Below are 17,752 nucleotides of genomic sequence, written 5' to 3'. Positions count from 1 at the left end.
CTCCTGCAGAACTATCTCACTTTGCTGGATGATGAAGATCACAGACTGGAATACCTTAAAATCCAAGATGAGCAGCATTTAGTAATAGAAGGTATAAAAAGTATAATTGACTATACCTCTAAAAATAGAGGTTTACAGAGGGAACCAGTGGGGAGGTGGTAGCAAAGTTAATTTAGGGAATTTAGGAAAATTTTCATGTATTTTGTCCCCATTTTGAAATACATTTGGATATTTTGTTGGTTTGCAGTGACACAAAATAATAATGGTGTCTCATGGACTGATTTATTCAGACCTGGTGGATCTTTATTAAGAATTAGAATAAGCACTGAAAAATTTGCTATTTAACAGCAAAAGCAATCCCAAGGCTGCTTCCTAAAGAAGTTACTGGTGTGGTTGGAGGGATGCCAGTGTTAGAATGAGTTCCAATAATGATTAGAAACATTGAAATGAAAACTAGCAAAAATAATAGCTAGAAGTAAGCACATTTTTAATCCCAAATATTAGAGAATTTTAATTAAAGCTCTTCAGCTCTGTAAGCTCTGTGGAGTAAGTAACAATTTTTAAAAGTCCCTTTTCATGTCCTTTTCTAGTTCGAAACAAAGACATGAGCTGGCCAGAAGAAATGTCTTTTATAGCAAACAGCAGTAAAATAGACAGACACAAAGGTGAGTCTGGCAGAATCACTGGATTATGATGAGAAGAAAAATCCAAGAAAGCAGCTGAAATGTTAAAGCAATTATTTTAAACACAAATCCTGTTAACATTGGGTGAGGTCTTTGATGCTGCTTTGCTTGGCCTTTATATTTAGTTAAATGCTGGAAATGTGGGAGGGTGGGATTTTTGGTTTATTACCTTGGATTTTGTTAAGGCAAGGAATAATTAAGATTTTAACAAAGGAACTTAGAATTTTCAGTACCATAATTACCTGTAAATATTCTGTATGGATTGCACTACTGTCTGTCAACAAAATACCTCAATTTTTGTGAAGCAGAGTTGAGAGAGGAGATATTTTAAAGATATTTTAAACATCTGCATCCATGTAGTGTCATAATTGGGAGCAGGTTCAATTAAATTGGTTACTGTGCTGCTACAACCTTCTGAATTTTCTCATCTGCACAACTAAAATGATGTTTTTGTGCTCAGTTCCCACTGAGAAGGGTGCTACAGGCCTGAGCAACCTGGGGAACACGTGTTTCATGAACTCCAGCATCCAGTGTGTCAGCAACACTCAGCCCCTGACACGTTACTTCATCTCAGGGAGGCACCTCTACGAGCTCAACAGGTAATTCCTGGGGGAGAACAGTGGCATTTGGGGGGCTGGAACATTTATTCAGGGCTGTCTGCTTCTGCAGGCTGAAATTCAGTGTAAAGGAATGATTGAAATTCAGTGTTACCAGCTCTGCAGCAGATGCTGTGTTAGAGACATGGAAATACAACCTCTTGTTTTTGGGAGCAGGAAGCTTTTCTGCTTCCTTCTTCTAACCTGGTATGAATTCCTCTGTGATTTCTAGGACAAATCCCATAGGAATGAAAGGACACATGGCCAAGTGCTATGGGGATTTGGTCCAGGAGCTGTGGAGTGGCACCCAGAAGAACATAGCCCCCTTAAAGCTGAGGGTGAGTTATTATGGGCTGGAAAACAAGGATTTCTTGGAAAAGCAGAATTTCAGTGCAAGTTTTCCTGGTGTTACCTGTGTTGTAGCAGTTTGGAGACTCAGAGTCTTCCCTAGAAGGAGCCAGTGTTCATCAGACCTGGTGGAATTTGTGGTTGTAAGGCCAGAGGAGTTACATGGTCTGAAGAAGTACCTTTTGTAGCTCTTTTTAGGTACAAAAAAAGATTCATTTGCCTGTAAATGGGCTTTTGTTCTGAAATCAAAGGGACTCCCTTCAGTTTTTGGCAGTTGAATTTGTGTTCATTGACAGCACATATCTCATCTACAGTATTTCAATTTATTTTTACTTTTTTTTGCATTATTTAAATAAGTTTTTTTTCTATTTTTTTAATAGTGGACAATAGCAAAATATGCTCCAAGATTTAATGGCTTTCAACAGCAAGACTCACAGGAGCTTCTGGCTTTTCTTCTGGATGGGCTCCATGAGGATTTGAACAGAGTTCATGATAAGCCATATGTGGAACTGAAGGACAGTGATGGTCGGCCAGACTGGGAAGTAGCAGCAGAGGTGGGACTTGAAATCTTTGCCTTTGGGGTTTTTTGTGTGTTTTTTTTTCCTTACAGTACCAAGCTGAGAAATTGTTGATGAGGCAATGCTTTTGTGAGTGTAGCACCCTTTGGATCTTGTCAGAGCTGTGATTTACAGAGATAATTTTACCTTTGAGCTGAAAATTAGTTTTAATTGTTGTAATAAAATTATGAAGATGATACTTCACAACAATTTAGAACAACTCAAAATTAGAGAGTATCAAAATATTTCAAGATGCTTGATGATCACCTCAGAAATATTTTAAATGGTGTCATACCTTGATTATTCTGTTGAGAACTTTACTTGTGCTGTAATTAAATACTTCCTATTCATTAGAAATTAGGAAATAACTTTTATGGAAATAATTTGACTCCCATAGCCCAAAGAAACTTTGGACACCAATGAAGTAGTCTCCAGTTTCTGACATTGTATTCTATTTTTTGTGCTTCATTTCAGGCCTGGGAAAACCATCTGAGAAGAAACAGATCCATTGTTGTAGATTTATTTCATGGGCAGCTGAAGTCACAAGTGAAATGTAAAACTTGTGGGCATATAAGTGTTAGGTTTGACCCTTTTAATTTTTTATCCTTGCCTTTGCCAATGGACAGCTACATGCATCTAGAAATTACAGGTGAGTAAATATGTCATTCTTAAAATAAAATCTGTATAAGTGGGATATCTAGAAAACATCACATTTGGTTTGTTACTATTTATTAAGAATAATACAGTCGTTTTAATATAACAGAGTGCAAGAATTTTCATTGGAAGACAGTTCAACCAAGATAAAACATTTAGAAGCAGAAAAGGATGGCCCATTTTTAGTCTTGATTGAAGGATTTGATACAAAACCTTTTTTAAAAGGGAGATTTTTGAGAACTTTTTTCTGTTCCCTCTCTTGTGGAGGTTGTCCTAAATCTGCCTAGAGGAAAAACAGGGGCTGGGGGGAAAATACAATATGGGTCATGAACTGTGCTCTGAAGGAGCTGTGGATTGCTGGAAAAGAGGCAAAAGGAAACATGATAAAAAAGTGAAAGAAAATGGTTTCAAAATTTCTACTGCCTATGCAGCAAGAGATTTTCTGACATTGTGACATCGCCTGCAGTCCTGGAAAATTGACTGGGAAAATAAAATAAATCATCCATTCAAGCTGGGGAAAAAATATTTTCCAATAAGTGAGGAGCTGTAATGTATTATTGTCATTAAAACTTGCCTGGGTTGCTGAGCAGGGTGTTTCTTTTCCCCTTTAAAGTAATTAAATTAGATGGTACCACTCCTGTTCGATATGGGCTGAGATTGAACATGGATGAGAAGTACACAGGCTTGAAAAAACAGCTCAGTGAACTCTGTGGCCTCAAACCAGAGCAGATTCTGCTTGCAGAGGTGCACAGCTCCAATATAAAGGTAAAAAGAAAAAAAAAAAAGATTCATTATTGCTGCAACATGCTTTGGGTGTTTTTGTTACTTCTTTATTATTTTTAACATTTAAACTTTGCTTAGAAGAGCTGGGAAATAATTAAACTAAAAGTATGATAAAAAATCAGCTTAGTTATCTCTCTATATGAACTTTTATTTCATTCTTAAAGTAATTTGGCTTGCTGTAAATAGATTAAAATTGATTGCTAATGATACTTTTAGGGAAAAAAATCACCTTGAGGTAATAAATCTCAAGTTAAGGTGCTGTGGTGAGTTTTAACACTCCCAAGACATCAGAACCATGAGTAATGGCTGGTTTATGGATATTTCCAGATGGATTTTTGTGCTGTAGATTAAAAGTGCTTGAAGTGAGATGCTCTTGGTGTGTTTAGAGAACTGAACTCCTGCAGAGGGCTTGGGCTCCTTTATTCTGCTGGCAAGCTGTAAGGAGGCAGGTGATAAATGCAGTTTGCAGAGGAACAAACACCTTTTGGTCCCAGAGGAAGGTGTCCAAGTGCCTGAGCAGGTTCCCTCTCTCCTGCAGAACTTCCCTCAGGACAACCAGAAGGTGCGGCTGTCCGTCAGCGGCTTCCTGTGCGCTTTCGAGATCCCCATCCCCGGCTCCCCCACCTCAGCCTGCAGCCCTGTGCAGACAGGTGGGACAGCTCTGCTCTCCTGCTTTTAGTTACACATTTTAAGACTGCTGTTTACATCATTACACATTTTTTGATTGGTGGTTTTATGTTGTTTACACACTTTTCACGAGTCTCTTAAAGACGATGATTGGTGCTCGTCTAAAGCTTTGCCACCCACCTTTGGGTTTTTAAATTTAATATTCTGTTTTTTAGCTTTTTTTTTTCTGATTTAGCACAGTTTATGTTTCAGTGGCTTTGAAGGGTTTCAACAAGTTGTTGAAAAACACTTAAAATGACTTATTTTGTGCCCTTGTTATAAACACTGGTCTCAACTAAGAAATATACAGAAAACAGCTAAGTGTGTGAAGGAACAGTAAAATATGCAGGAAAACAACTAGGCAGAAAACCATGGAGAAAAGCAGCTGGTGCACACAATACAGAGCAAGGCTTGGACTGTTCAGACATGTCCACTGTGGTTTAAACTTGTTCAGTGTTACTAAAAAACTTAAGTGAGGATTAAAGAAAGGACAAGGGCAGGCTGTGCTCGGTATCCACACGGGATGGAAAGGATGAGCTGAGTCAGGGAGAATTGATGAGTGCATTGTCTGCCTGCAGAGATCCCCACTGGGCCAGCAGCCAATGGAGCCCCCAGCATCCTGATGAACGGGGACGTGCCCAAGCCCAGCCTCATTCCCAACGGGATGCCCAACACGGTGGTGCCCAGCTGGAGCCTCAACGGCCACGTGGCCTCGCTGTGTGACAGCCCCTGCACAGGCTACATCATTGCAGTGCACAGGAAAATGGTCAGTGCCCTGCACACTGGGGGAGAAATGTTCACAGAGCAAAGGTTTCTTTAATGTCCATCTGATAATTATACACATTTGTGTTTGATGTGGTCAGATACCCTCGCCGTGATATCATAGAATATAAACACTTGCAAAGTCAGTGATCAAAATTTACTGCATTTAATATTGGAATCTGAGTCATTTTAATACAGTCATTGATGAATTTTAATTGCCAAGGCCTGAAATAAGTCACAAGGCCAGCAATCCAGGTTATTGTACTGTTAGTTAATGCACCTTGACATCTGAGTCCTGCTTTTGCCTCCCACAGATGAGGACAGAGCTGTACTTTCTCTCATCTCAGAAGAACCGGCCCAGTCTCTTTGGGATGCCCCTGATTGTTCCCTGCACAGTTCACACACGGAAAAGGGACCTCTATGATGCTGTGTGGATCCAGGTTTCCAGGCTGGCCAGCCCCCTCCCTCCTCAGGAAGCCAGTAACCATGCCCAGGACTGGTGAGTTGGGCACCTCAGCCTTGGCTCTGATTACAGTACACTGCCTTACACTTGCTTGCAAGATTTAAAATCATGTTTGTTTGATTTCTCATAATAACAGCAGTAATTAAAATTAAATCCTTTTTAGTACAGTTAAATGTAGCTGCACTTAAAGGTTGGCTCCGTTCTTACCCAGTGATTGATAATTATTTATCTTACAAATTTATCCATGGAAAGGCAGCTTTTAATAGTAAATTGTAACCAAAATTATAATTTGGAGGGTTTTCTTTAAGTAATCATAACAAGCCCAATGAAGGGAGGTAATTGCAGTGAGAGTGCTGCTGTTTGATGTTGTGTTCTCCTCTGTTTCAGTGATGACAGCATGGGGTATCAGTACCCCTTCACCCTCAGGGTAGTTCAGAAGGATGGAAATTCTTGTGCTTGGTGTCCATGGTACAGGTAAATTGTCCTTTTTTCCATTTACAGCAGGGAATCACTCCAGCAGAAAGGTAATTTATGGTAATGGGTCTGTGGTACATTTCAGACTTCAGAGGTAATATCAAACAATAAGAATCTGGAATGTCATTTCACCAGAACTCTCTCCAGGCAGATTTGCACTGCAGCACAGCTTTTATGACTTGCAGAGCTGAAAGTTCTGCTGCCACAGAAACTTTAAATTAGGAGACAGAAATTAGATTATCCAAAACTTGTTAACCCCTTACAGTAGTCTGTGTCTGTGTGCAGCCTTTTATATCCACAGACTTACAATGTTTTGGGGGAATTCACACAACCCCAAATTTTTAGATGTAATTCATCCACCCCTGTCAGTTCCTTGCCATTTGAAGGGTAAGATCTAAAATGAGCAATAAGGAATTCACCCTGGAAGGATGACAAACAGAGACTTGCTAATGAAAATTCCAGACCCTTGCTGGAATGTATTCAAGCCATAAACTAATTTTTTAAAAAGTGTTTTATAGCTCTTAGAACTAGTTATCAGGATGGAGATAGAGCACTGGAGTTTTTGGGGTCGTAGCTGGATTTGGTCAGCACTGGATCATAATGGAATGGAAGGGACCTTAAAGATCCCATTCCAACCTCCTTCCATGGGCAGGACACCTTCCACTGGATCATGTGCAGGCAGATGCTGGAGCTCACCCAGCTGCTTGCATTTCTCCCTCTGGTAAAGTTTTGCAGTAAAAACACAAATAACCCTGAGCATTGCTGCATACAAATGTCTCACACTGACAGCAAGGCCTGGAGCTTGGAGGGTGCAGGTGATACAAAACAAGGAGCAGAACTGGATGAATAGAAGTGATTGGACACTTCCCTGACCACATCCAACCCTTGTGCTGCAGGTTCTGCCGTGGCTGTAAGATTGAGTGCTCAGAGGACAGGGCCTGTGTGGGCAATGCCTACATTGCTGTGGACTGGGACCCCACGGCGCTGCACCTGCGCTACCAGACCTCGCAGGAACGGGTAAAACCCCAGCTGAGACCCTCTGTTCCTTGTTAGCACCTCTGAAACAACACCCACTGCAGCCTTCTTGTTTACTTGCTGCTGCTTTTGTCCATTTTCTGTTAAACCAAGGGCAGCAATCGTGGGGCAGTGTGTTCTGGATAAATTGATCTCTTGATGTTAGGCCTCTTATGTGGTCTAATGGTGTGGAAGGGAAGCTTTTAAAGAACCACAGCAGTGCATTTGCTGTCTGTTGTGAATTGCTTTTAAGCTAGTCAAGATATCTAATAATATATTACAGAATACATTACAAAATATCTTAATTTGATAAATTTTCTATAACTATAAACAATTATGCATGTGAGTAAACCTGTTTTCTCATTGAGTCAACAAAACACATCTGAAGGTAAGCCTATAGCTGGGTTAACCTGGAATAACTGTTCCAATTTGTGAGTTTTATCTATAAAGTTGTGCTTTATGGATAATTTATAAGCAGAGCCCAAGTATAAGAACAGTGAATTATTTTTATCTGTCTCTTCATAACTGAAATAAAATTCCTGCCAGAACTTATCACATCTCGTCTTTATCTTTAATTCTGAACAACCCAGTGAAGTTATTCATGTGATACAGTGAGGAGAGCCCTGCTCTGAGCAGTGTGTTTTACATTTCCAAGTCAGAAACAGTTTTGTCTCCCTTCAGATCGTGGAAGAACATGAAAGTGTTGAGCAAAGCCGCCGAGCCCAGGCAGAGCCCATCAACCTGGACAGTTGTCTGAGAGCCTTCACCAGCGAGGAGGAGCTGGGGGAGGATGAGATGTACTACTGCTCCAAGTGCAAGACCCACTGCCTGGCCACCAAAAAGCTGGATCTTTGGAGACTTCCCCCTATTTTGGTAGGATCTTGTGTCATTCTTCTCCTCAGCAGCAAACCCAAAGCATATTGTTCACAAATCTGCCATTGCTTTGCTCTGAATAAGATGATTTGCTTTGTTCACACTCTCAGGTGGGACACTGAGTGAGTTTGCAGGCAAGTAAAGCAAACCTCAAATCCTTTTGAATGTTTTTAGCTGCTGCCTTGCAGGAAATGGTGGTGGTTTGTGCTCTGCCACAGCTCATGCTCAGATGGTGACACGATCTCCTGTCTGGTTGTGGAACACCTGCAGTTCTTGTTTTTCACACTTCATAGCTTATTCAAAATTGATCACTGAATTGCAGCAACCTTTGCCATCATTTCCACTTGAAAATATTAGTTTCATATTTTACCAGCTCTATCCCAAAATCCAAATTGTCACACAGAGCATTGTTTTTACTAGCATAGAATCAAATGTGTATGTTTTTGGGAAAACTCTCTTTGAACAGTGAAATTACTCACTGGGATGTCATTGCCCCCCCCCTTTAATAACTTTCTCTACAATTTTCTAATTTTTCTTCTGTTTTCTAAAATTCTAGATTTTTCTAATTTTTCTTCTGTTTTCTAAAATTCTAGATTTTTCTAATTTTTCTTCTGTTTTCCCTTAGATCATTCACCTGAAAAGATTCCAGTTCGTTAATGGCCGCTGGATAAAATCCCAGAAAATTGTTAAATTTCCCAGAGAAAATTTTGACCCAAGTGCCTTTTTGGTACAAAGGGATCCAAGTCATTTCCAAAGGAAGCAGCTCACCCTGCAGGTTGAGAACCTTTCTGAAGCACGTGCTGGCCAAGGGGACAGCAGGAAAACAGATGTGCAGATCACTGGCACAGCAGCAGAAGGGGATACACTGAACAGGAGCCCATCCTCCCTAAACACTACTGTCCTCAATAATGTCAAAGGTAGGAAATGACTGGGGAAAATTCCACTCACTGCTGGTGTTTGGAGGGGAAAAATGTTATTATGTACAAAATTCTAATGTTTGGGGGTTTTTTGCCAAAGCACTGTGCTTTGGAGACATTTCTTAGGAGAGCTTTAGCAGTAAAAATGAAAGAAAATTTAAGAAGTTACTCAGTGACAAGAGATATTGGTACTTGTGTAAGTGGGCTGGAATTAGAGTAAGGGATGTGCTCAGTTTTTAGGTGTATGGTTGAGTGTGCACAAAGATGGGGTTTTATTTCTATATATTATTCATGAGCTGCAGTGAAACAGTGGGGTTTGGTTATTCAAAAAATCACTTTGAAAAGAAATCTAGATTGTAGTCATCTTAGTAATCTCTGTAATTTTCTGTCCTAGCATCTCCATCCTTGGGGAGGAAAAGTGGAACCAGCTGCCCTTCAAGTAAGAACAGCAGCCCCAACAGCAGCCCAAGGACTTTGGGGAGAGGCAAAGGGCGCCTGCGGCTGCCCCAGCTGGGGAAAAACAAACTGTCCAGCAGCAAGGAGAACCTGGCTGCCAACAGGGAGAACGGTGCTGAGCACGAGCAGGGGGATGCTCTGACTAAAGGACAGGCTTTGGGGGGCAGCCAGGGCGAGCTGGAGCCCGGGCAGGACAGCGAGGGGGCTCTGGCCAACGGGTTCCTGTGGGAGCAGAGCTCGCTCAGCAACGGGCAGGGCACCGAGAACCACAGCGAGGACGACACCGCCGACGACCAAAGAGACGACGCCTGGGTCAACCCCATCTACAACCTATATGCAATCTCGGTAGGTGCTGCTGCTCTGCCCAGAGGGCCTCACTGGACACTGCTTTAACCAAAGGCCTCTGCTGGGTTCATGCCAGCATGGGGATCTGGAGGGAAGGAGAGCAAAAGTCAGCAGAATGAATTCGCTGTAGAAGTGGGGGTGAATTAAGTCTCTGGTAATTTGTTCTCCTTGTGTGTAAAGTTAGTCAGCTCCAGCTGTCTAGATTGTCATGATGGCTCACTCACAGATAATGAACTTGGGAATTGTTTATTGGATGTTTGATCCAGAATTGCTTTTCTTCTTCATTTCCCTCAGTGCCATTCAGGAATTATGGGAGGGGGTCATTACGTCACTTATGCCAAAAACCCGAACAACAAGTGGTACTGCTACAATGACAGCAGCTGCAAGGTAAAGCACTTCTCTTCCTCATTATTTCACATTAATTATTCTAATTATTTCAAATAATTTTGCTTTGATTACCCACAGCTAAAGAAAGAATAGGAAATTCTAGCTGAAGAAATTTTAGAATCACAGAATGGTTTGGGTTGGAAGGAACATTCAAGTTCATCTCATCCCATCCCTCTGCCATGGGCAGGGACATCTTCCACTAAACCAAACATTTTTGGAGAGCTGCTGTTTGCAATCAGGAGCTTCTCCAAAGCTGCATCAGATAAATATTAAAATTATTAACTGAAATTGTACGTGAGGTTTTTCCCAAGGTAACATCTGTTCATCAGCTGCTCCCACAGTTAAGGGAAGATGCTCATTTCATACAAAGATGGAAAAATGCCTAAGAATGGAAAGCTAGGAATACATTTCCATGATGGCAGCAGTTTGCATTCAGTTGGTGAATAACTCAGCTCTGACATTTCTAAGTATTTGCATTCATCAGTAGAAAATTGTCAGAGTTCCCAAGTAATTCATGGAGTGAGGTAACAAAGAGAGGAGAGAGAAAACGGGATTCCTTGTGTTACAGCCAGTTAAAAATACACTTTTTGGGGCAGTGTGTGCCCCACATTTTGGGGTGTGTGCCCTTTTTTAGCTGTTGTTGCTGTGCACACTTTTTGGGGTGTGTGTTTGCAGTACCACAGTTATCCCACGGGGGTTTTCCCGGTGTTTTCCCGTGTCAGGAGCTACACCCGGACGAGATCGACACGGACTCTGCCTACATTCTGTTCTACGAGCAGCAGGGGGTGGACTATGCCCAGTTCCTGCCCAAGATCGATGGCAAGAAGATGGCAGACACGAGCAGCATGGACGAGGACTTCGAGTCCGACTACAAGAAGTACTGCGTGCTGCAGTGAGCCCGGGCTGCCACAGGCAGGGAGAGCCCAGGGAGTGCCCCTGGGCAAGGCTGGCTGAGACACAGAACAGCTTGTGGTTGTCACTGTCCCCTGTGAGCTGAAAGCACAAAAAGAGCCCCCTGGTGAAGCAGTTAATATCCTGTAGTATCGTTTTGTTCTGTTTTCTCACTACATGCTCGAAACGTTTCTGATGTTGGACATCTGAGACTGCCACTGGCCTTTAAATCCAATGGTTTGAGAAAAGCCAACTAGGACCAAATAAGAGCTAAATTCAACATCCAAATAAGAGCTAAACAGAGTAGTGTAGAGTTTACCAACTGTTCTAACGTCCCCCTGAGGCTCTCGTTAGGTTTAAGGTAACGGGGAAAAACAATTTGTAGTGTTGTCTTTGGACAACATGATATTGCTACCTCCTTTTTCCTGCAGTTTTATTGCATTTTATTGGCAAAACAGGGAAGGCAAGAGAAGGAAAAGTGCACAAATGGAAACAAATTGTTGTCATGGGGAAGAAAAGTTTCCAGTTTTGCCACCACTAATGTGTGTCAGTTGCTTTCTTTCTGTGTGTTGGGAGCACAACCAAATCATCATTTGAGAAGAGATTAATTTCTACACTTGAATGGTTTATTATACTTGTATTTTCTCCACGTGTTGGCTGTGCAGATCAACATGTTTCAGGAATGGCTTTTCTGCCTGAAGAGTGCTGGCTCAAACTTTTTTGAGCTGCCTCAAGAAGAAACTTCAGGTTGGAGAGAGTAGTTGTGATTACACTCACGGTGTCTTAAAACGTGCACATTGCACAAAACGTTCCCAGCTTTTGGAAGGAGAGATGCTTGAGCTTATGTTTCATGACTGGTGTTGCTTTTGAAATTTGCACTTTTGAAAATGCATCTGATTCAATTGAAACCCACAGTTTGTTTGGTTTTGTTGTTGTTGTAAGGGCTCTGGAGTGAATGGCTGTCAATATCCACTGTGTATTTCAAAGGAAGAAGCTGTGGCTGTCAGGTAGCTCTGTAGCATTCATGGATGGAGGTTTTTTTATTGGTTTCCTAACTCCACTTCTTGTTTTCCAAATTTGGTTGCCTTTTCAAATTATCTTTTTTTTTTTTTTTTTGTCTGTTTGTTGCACCAGGTTATGCAAATACTGGCAATTAAACCAGACTTGTTTTCCCATGCCCTTGCAACATGCTCTGTAATTCAAGGGGCTTCTTGCATGAGGGGAAGTGTGACTGAGTCTTAGCAGAGACTGGAAAAAAAGAGGGTTGGTTTTTTTTGAGCAGACATTTCTTTAAACATTTTCAGTGTTAAATTGTTTGCATATCTGAATGAAGATAAAAAATTTCACTCTTTTGGCCTTTTGTTCTTCAGCTGAGCTTAAGCAGTTTATTAATTTTGTCATACATCATCTTCCCAGTTCTTTAGATTTTTGTACCTTCACTAACAAAACTGTTATTCACGTGGTTCTCTGCAGTTAATGTTTGGATTCATTTTGAGGTGTTTGACAAGAATGCCAAACCTTCAGAGAGTTTCTCATTTCCAGGAGGATCTGGGGTTTATCCATGTAAGGAATGATATCAGCTGGTCTGGCTGTCCTTGCTCAGGCAGAGCCCTCCCAGCCTTTGGAGGTTGTGCCTCTCTGGGGGCAGCAGATCTGGTCCAAAAACGAGTCTTGTCTGACCTGTCAGGTGTTGCTCCTTATCCTCCATGGGCTTTTATATCTTTGAAGTGGTCTGAACATTGAGCCTAAAGAAAAGCAGACATGACTTGTGAATTTCTAGGTTAGAAGCTTCTTCAACACCCACTTGTCTCCTCCTCCCTCCGCAAACTCCATGAAAAGTGAAAGATTTTCAACTGATTTACTTTAAAATGTTTTATTTAAGCAGGTAGCACAATCTACTAATGTTATTTGATCTTCTGTGTTTGTTACATTGGTTGTAATTAATTTTTTTAAATTAAATTAATTCAAGAATTAGTAGTAAATTTATTAAGTTAACTATTAACTACATTCACTTTGTAAATTATTGTATAAAACTTATTGACAATGCACTGACTTTAGAAAGATGTTAATGTACATAAATACCTTGTAAATAAAATAGTGTTGATGTACTGGAATATGAGCTGTATTAAAACAAAGGTATTGGTAATTGTATATGGAGTGAACCTGTTTATCTGTAACTATATTATTCAAACAAATTAAATACTGTGGATGCAGATGAAGTGTCACTTCTTGTCAGATAATTTTTAATAACTGTTCTCCTGTCTGTGCTGCTTCCATGAAGCTTAAATGCTTTTGTCAATCCAAAAGCTGAAGCGTGGGCGTGCATCCAGCAATTCTTTGCACCTTCTTCATTGTTTACAAAAGGTAAGTTGGGTATTTTGTTGATGATAATATCACTTATTACTTGAAAACAATCCCTGTCAGCAGTGAAGTGATCCCTCAGGTACAGGAAGGCTTTGCTCTGGTGTTTTTGGACAGGATCTGCAGGTACCTGGTGTGCAGTGCTGGTGCTGACAGTGCTGGGCACTTCCCCTGGGCTCACAGGGATGGGAGAGCCCTGCTGCACTCACAGCCTGCTTTCCTCCAAGCAGGAAGTGGATCTGGTTGAGTTGGCAACCAGAGCAAAGTCTGCACAGAGCTGATGTCAGGAGCACACATCACCTCAGTTCTGTTTCCAAAAGCACCATGGTGATGTTTAGCTGGAAATGAACCATTGTTCTTTTTTTATGGCCCTTGAAGATGCTCAGTGGGTATTTACCCAAGGATTAGCAGCATCCCCAGAGTGTGTCTGCAAGTGAAACCATCTCTGCAGGGATGGGAGGTTGGTGCAGCACTGTGGTGACACTTTCCTGGTGAGCATGGTTCATTCTTCCCAGGTGTGGTCACTCCACAGTGTCACTGGAGTCACTTGGGCATTTTCAATGTTGAAAATGTAATTTCAATATAAAGAATTATGGGCTCTAGTGGTTCCTGTCATGAGTTTTCCTCTGTTAAGGCTTTGAGGTATTGAAAGTGGAATTTAAAAGGATGAAAAACTCTAATTACCAAGGATGTTCATACATGCTGCTGTCAGTGGTAAAGCTTTTATTGATTCAGGAGTGCAGCAGGGGATGCTGAAGAGATGAAGGCATCACATCCCTGCCCAAGCTGCAGCCACTTTGAGTTCCCAGATCAGAACTGTGCAGCTCTCAGAAATGAGCAGAGCCTGTTTGGTGAGGTGGGAGCAGTGGGAAATGAGCTGTGCTGGGATTTTCCCTGGTCCCTCTATGTATGTGCAGTGCTGGAAGCTCCTGTCCTGCTTTTGGGGTGGCTCAGGCAGAGTTCTGCACATCTGGGGTGGCTCTTGGAGCTTCTGGGAGGGAGGGGAAGGACACAGCAGGAACAGCACCTCTTGTGCCAAACCCTCTTATTCCCCCAGAGAGAAGGGAGGATGGATGCACCAACCCTGCAGGGCCCTGCTGCCCACAGGAGTGACCACTGTCCCTTCCCTTCCCTGAAATCCAAATCCAAAGGGATTCCATCCTGATCCAAGTGTTGGACCCAGCCAGAGTGCATTCCCCTGCTCCCCTGGGCTGGCACAGGATGCTCTATCCCTGCTTTTCCATGTATCCAAATATAAGAATAGCCCAGGATTATCTGAGGGCTGTGCTCATGTCCTGAGAACGTGCTGAGCTCCAGGCACAGCCACTGGCCAGGGGCCCGCAGCATCCACGTAGATATTAATTATATTAATTATACCTTTTGTTACCCTTTTTCCCTCAGGTCCAGTAAACTGAAGCAAGAAGTGAGTAAAATGTAGTCATCCATGCTTGCTGATTTATAGTTTCAGGAAAATAAAAACCTGTCAGGAGCTGGGGAGAGATTGTGCCTTTTGTCTGGGACAAGCCTTCGGCTTCCTCCATCGTGTGTAAAAGATTTCCTGTTTGTGAAAATGAAAAGCAATGCTTGATAAGGTCCCTTCAGCAAAATGAGTCACTAAGGAGAAAACAGATTAAGGATGCTTCTAGATTTGATAGAAATTAAATTTCGCTGGGAGTTGTGAGCATAGAAAACCAATGAGGAAAACTTAAGGTAAAATACAGCTTTTATTTATATTTAGGGTCATTTCAGACAGACCTGATGACTGAACCTCGCCCAGCTTTTAGCAGTGCATTTCAAACTCGTGCTGAGAGCACAGAGATGTCCCCAGGTGGGTCACAAGCTGCTTTGGGTGGTTCATGCACTTCCCTCCCCTGCAAAAAAAAATAAACAGCAGCAGATGCTTCAAGCCTTTGTCAGAGTGTTTGTGTGAGCTGGCAATGCAGCACTCCCTGTACTCTGATATTTTTTATCTCAGTGCTGCTGAAATTTTTTTCAGCATTAGATTTTTATTGGGTGCAAAGTCCAAATGAAGTGGCTTGAGGGAGCTGTGATGTGTGATGACTTCTTTCAGATTTTGGAAATTCTGTCTCTAAACTGCAGTGAAGGTTCTCAGTGTTGTTTCTCAGCTCTGTGTGAGATTAAAATCCAGTATATTTTTCCCTGAGCCTGAGCATGGGAAGGACTGGGAGCTTCTGGAGCCCTTACCAAGATATTATTTTGCATAGAACTATTGAACCCCAAGTTCTTCCTGACTCTTCTCCAGCTTCTTGTTCCCTCCAAGTACCTTGCAAATTACATTGACTTTACATCATGAATTTGAGAGGTTTTGGTCAAAATGAGGTTGAAGAAAGGAACTAAACCAACAAATAAATTGGAAAGGTGGTGGATTATATGCTATATTTGGAGTTAGTGAAAAGGTTTGAGGCCACAGGTTTGACTCAGTCTTTACATCACACAGAAGTTAGTCCAGGAATTGCTGCATCTCTGGGTAATCTGGTTTAAAGTTTGCCAAAATGTGATACAGAAAGCAGAATTTTAGGTTAAATCTCCTGTAAGTTTAGCATGCAATGAAATTGTACCTTCACCTAACACAGCATTTTGTTGGGGAAAATATTTTTATCTTATAAATAAACCTTGGCCTCCTGAGGAGAAGCTGCAGGAAAGCTGGAGCGTGGGTGGTGGTTGGGAGCTGGATAACAACAAAGGGAAGCTGCTGCTGCTGCAGGGCCAGAAAAAGGATCCAACACCAGCACTGGCAAATCAAAACCCTTACAAATGGTGTTTGTACTGTGATGTTTGGAGTAGGGAGACAATGCAAGGAACAGGGTGATTACAGAGCTCAGCCCGGACATTGTGAGGCAGGTCCCTCCTCCAGGGCTGGGGTGACAGGGTGACAACTGTCCCCTGGGGAGGGCAGAGGAGCTGAGGGGCTTGTCCAGAGCAGCTGTGGCTGCCCCTGCATCCCTGGAAGTGCCCAAGGCCAGGTTGGAGCAGCCTGGGATGGTGGAAGGTGTCCCTACCCGGGATGGGATGAGGATGTTTAATGTCCCTTCCCACCCAAACCATCCTGGCATTCCAGGGGAGGGAGGAAGAGCCCAGCAATGGGGCAGGATGAACATACCCCAGTGTGATGCACTCAGATATTTAGGAATACTTGGCAGGAGCAGAGCCATTGAGCCTGGGCTGTGATGATCCCCCTCAGCTCAGCACTGCCAGGACACAGCCCCAGCCCTCCCAGTTCAAACCAGCCCAGGGAATGCAGAGATCAGGGCTGAACTGGGAGCTCTGGGGCTCAGCACTTCCTGCAGGGCTAATTTTAACCACAGCTCAGTGCTGGAGGTTTGTCCTGAGAGCCCCAAGCAAGCAGAACAGAAAGATGGATGGGTTTTTATTCCGTGGGGCTTTCCTTCTGCTATGGAATAAAAACCCCTTTAAATCAAAGCCATTCCTGTTGTACCAAGCACTCCTTGAAGGGGCAGGAAAGGATTCCTCACAGGAAGGCCCCAGTGCTGCCATGAACACAAACTCCTGTTTGTGACCTTGCTCAGGAGCTAAAGCACTGGAAATGTTTGCTTGCCATGTGGCTGTGCCTTTTTATCTGCAGGTTTGATTATATAAATGTTCCTGTTTAAAAGACACACGCCAGGGAATAAATCTCTGGGCCCACAGACTCTTTGAGCACAGGCAGCCCCAGCATTTAACTGGTAACAAAGAGAGCTGGAGTGGAAGCTTTTTGATAAAGAGTTGGCAGCATATCAGAGGAGCAGCTGGGCCACGAGATGTGAGCAAGGATGTCACACTGGATGTTTAAACTTCTTACCTTTCCTTCCAATCCTTTTTAATTTTTTTCCTTTAAATGATTATGAATGAATTATGAGAGAGAAGGTAATTGTTTTCAGTGTATGTGTTCCAATAGTGGCTCAGTTCTAAAAGACATTAAATTTGGATTTTAACATAACCCAGAGATCTGGCTGCTCTGACTAACTTGCAGTGCTAAGAATTAAGAGTAGCCTGAAGAATGATCAGCTTTTAGCACAAAATCTCTTATTTAACTGATTTAATCGGGCCCAAGCCTCTGGTTATAATTTAAATTTTTCTTCCATGAGAGTGGCAGGTGCTGCAGCACAGCAAAAACCAGGCTGAGTGTGAGGAAGGGTAGAGTTCAATAACCAAAACACGCTAAGGGATGACTAAAGGGAGGTGAGGATAGAACACAGATGTGAATTTCCCTTTGGAACATCTTTCCCTGCCTTTGGCTGCTGGGCTTTGATGTGGCAGAGCACAAAGAGACTCCTCCTGTACCTGAGCTCTGTGTTCCAGGCAGAGCCCAGCCAGGTTATAAATCTGTAACGTTGCACCTCACCTTTTGTGTCTTGCTTAATGACCTTTTAAAAATAAATGCAGGATGGCTGAGGGGAACAGGATCAGTGGTGGAAAAGCTGACACGTCTGCAACCTGAGCTCTGATCCCTCTGATTGCTCCAGCCCGTTAAACAAAACTGCTTTTGCTGTGTGCTTAAAAA

At 42.4% G+C, this 17,752-nt stretch overlaps 1 protein-coding gene across 4 annotated transcripts in view; it reads left to right on the top strand.

Moving 5' to 3' along the window:
• USP32 (ubiquitin specific peptidase 32) overlaps nucleotides 1–13,094 on the top strand; it is a 61,998-nt gene extending 48,904 nt beyond the window's left edge. For all 4 annotated transcript variants that reach the window (XM_056506493.1, XM_056506492.1, XM_056506495.1 and 1 more), the window contains exons 18-34: nucleotides 10–91; nucleotides 591–665; nucleotides 1,144–1,282; nucleotides 1,512–1,617; nucleotides 2,008–2,181; nucleotides 2,659–2,833; nucleotides 3,452–3,603; nucleotides 4,160–4,271; nucleotides 4,866–5,053; nucleotides 5,364–5,548; nucleotides 5,900–5,986; nucleotides 6,883–7,003; nucleotides 7,682–7,873; nucleotides 8,499–8,790; nucleotides 9,185–9,591; nucleotides 9,886–9,978; nucleotides 10,701–13,094. In XM_056506493.1, the coding sequence (XP_056362468.1) occupies nucleotides 10–91; nucleotides 591–665; nucleotides 1,144–1,282; nucleotides 1,512–1,617; nucleotides 2,008–2,181; nucleotides 2,659–2,833; nucleotides 3,452–3,603; nucleotides 4,160–4,271; nucleotides 4,866–5,053; nucleotides 5,364–5,548; nucleotides 5,900–5,986; nucleotides 6,883–7,003; nucleotides 7,682–7,873; nucleotides 8,499–8,790; nucleotides 9,185–9,591; nucleotides 9,886–9,978; nucleotides 10,701–10,874 (2,754 nt within the window). In that variant the 3' untranslated portion in view covers nucleotides 10,875–13,094. The remainder of the gene's footprint in view (nucleotides 1–9; nucleotides 92–590; nucleotides 666–1,143; nucleotides 1,283–1,511; nucleotides 1,618–2,007; nucleotides 2,182–2,658; nucleotides 2,834–3,451; nucleotides 3,604–4,159; nucleotides 4,272–4,865; nucleotides 5,054–5,363; nucleotides 5,549–5,899; nucleotides 5,987–6,882; nucleotides 7,004–7,681; nucleotides 7,874–8,498; nucleotides 8,791–9,184; nucleotides 9,592–9,885; nucleotides 9,979–10,700) is intronic.
• The last annotated feature ends 4,658 nt before the right edge of the window (nucleotides 13,095–17,752 follow it).

This window comes from Oenanthe melanoleuca, chromosome 19 (genome assembly GCF_029582105.1).
Source record: "Oenanthe melanoleuca isolate GR-GAL-2019-014 chromosome 19, OMel1.0, whole genome shotgun sequence".
Lineage (NCBI taxonomy): Eukaryota > Metazoa > Chordata > Aves > Passeriformes > Muscicapidae > Oenanthe > Oenanthe melanoleuca.
The sequence above is the reverse complement of the archived record's forward strand: the minus strand, read 5'-3'. Positions and strand labels throughout refer to the sequence as shown.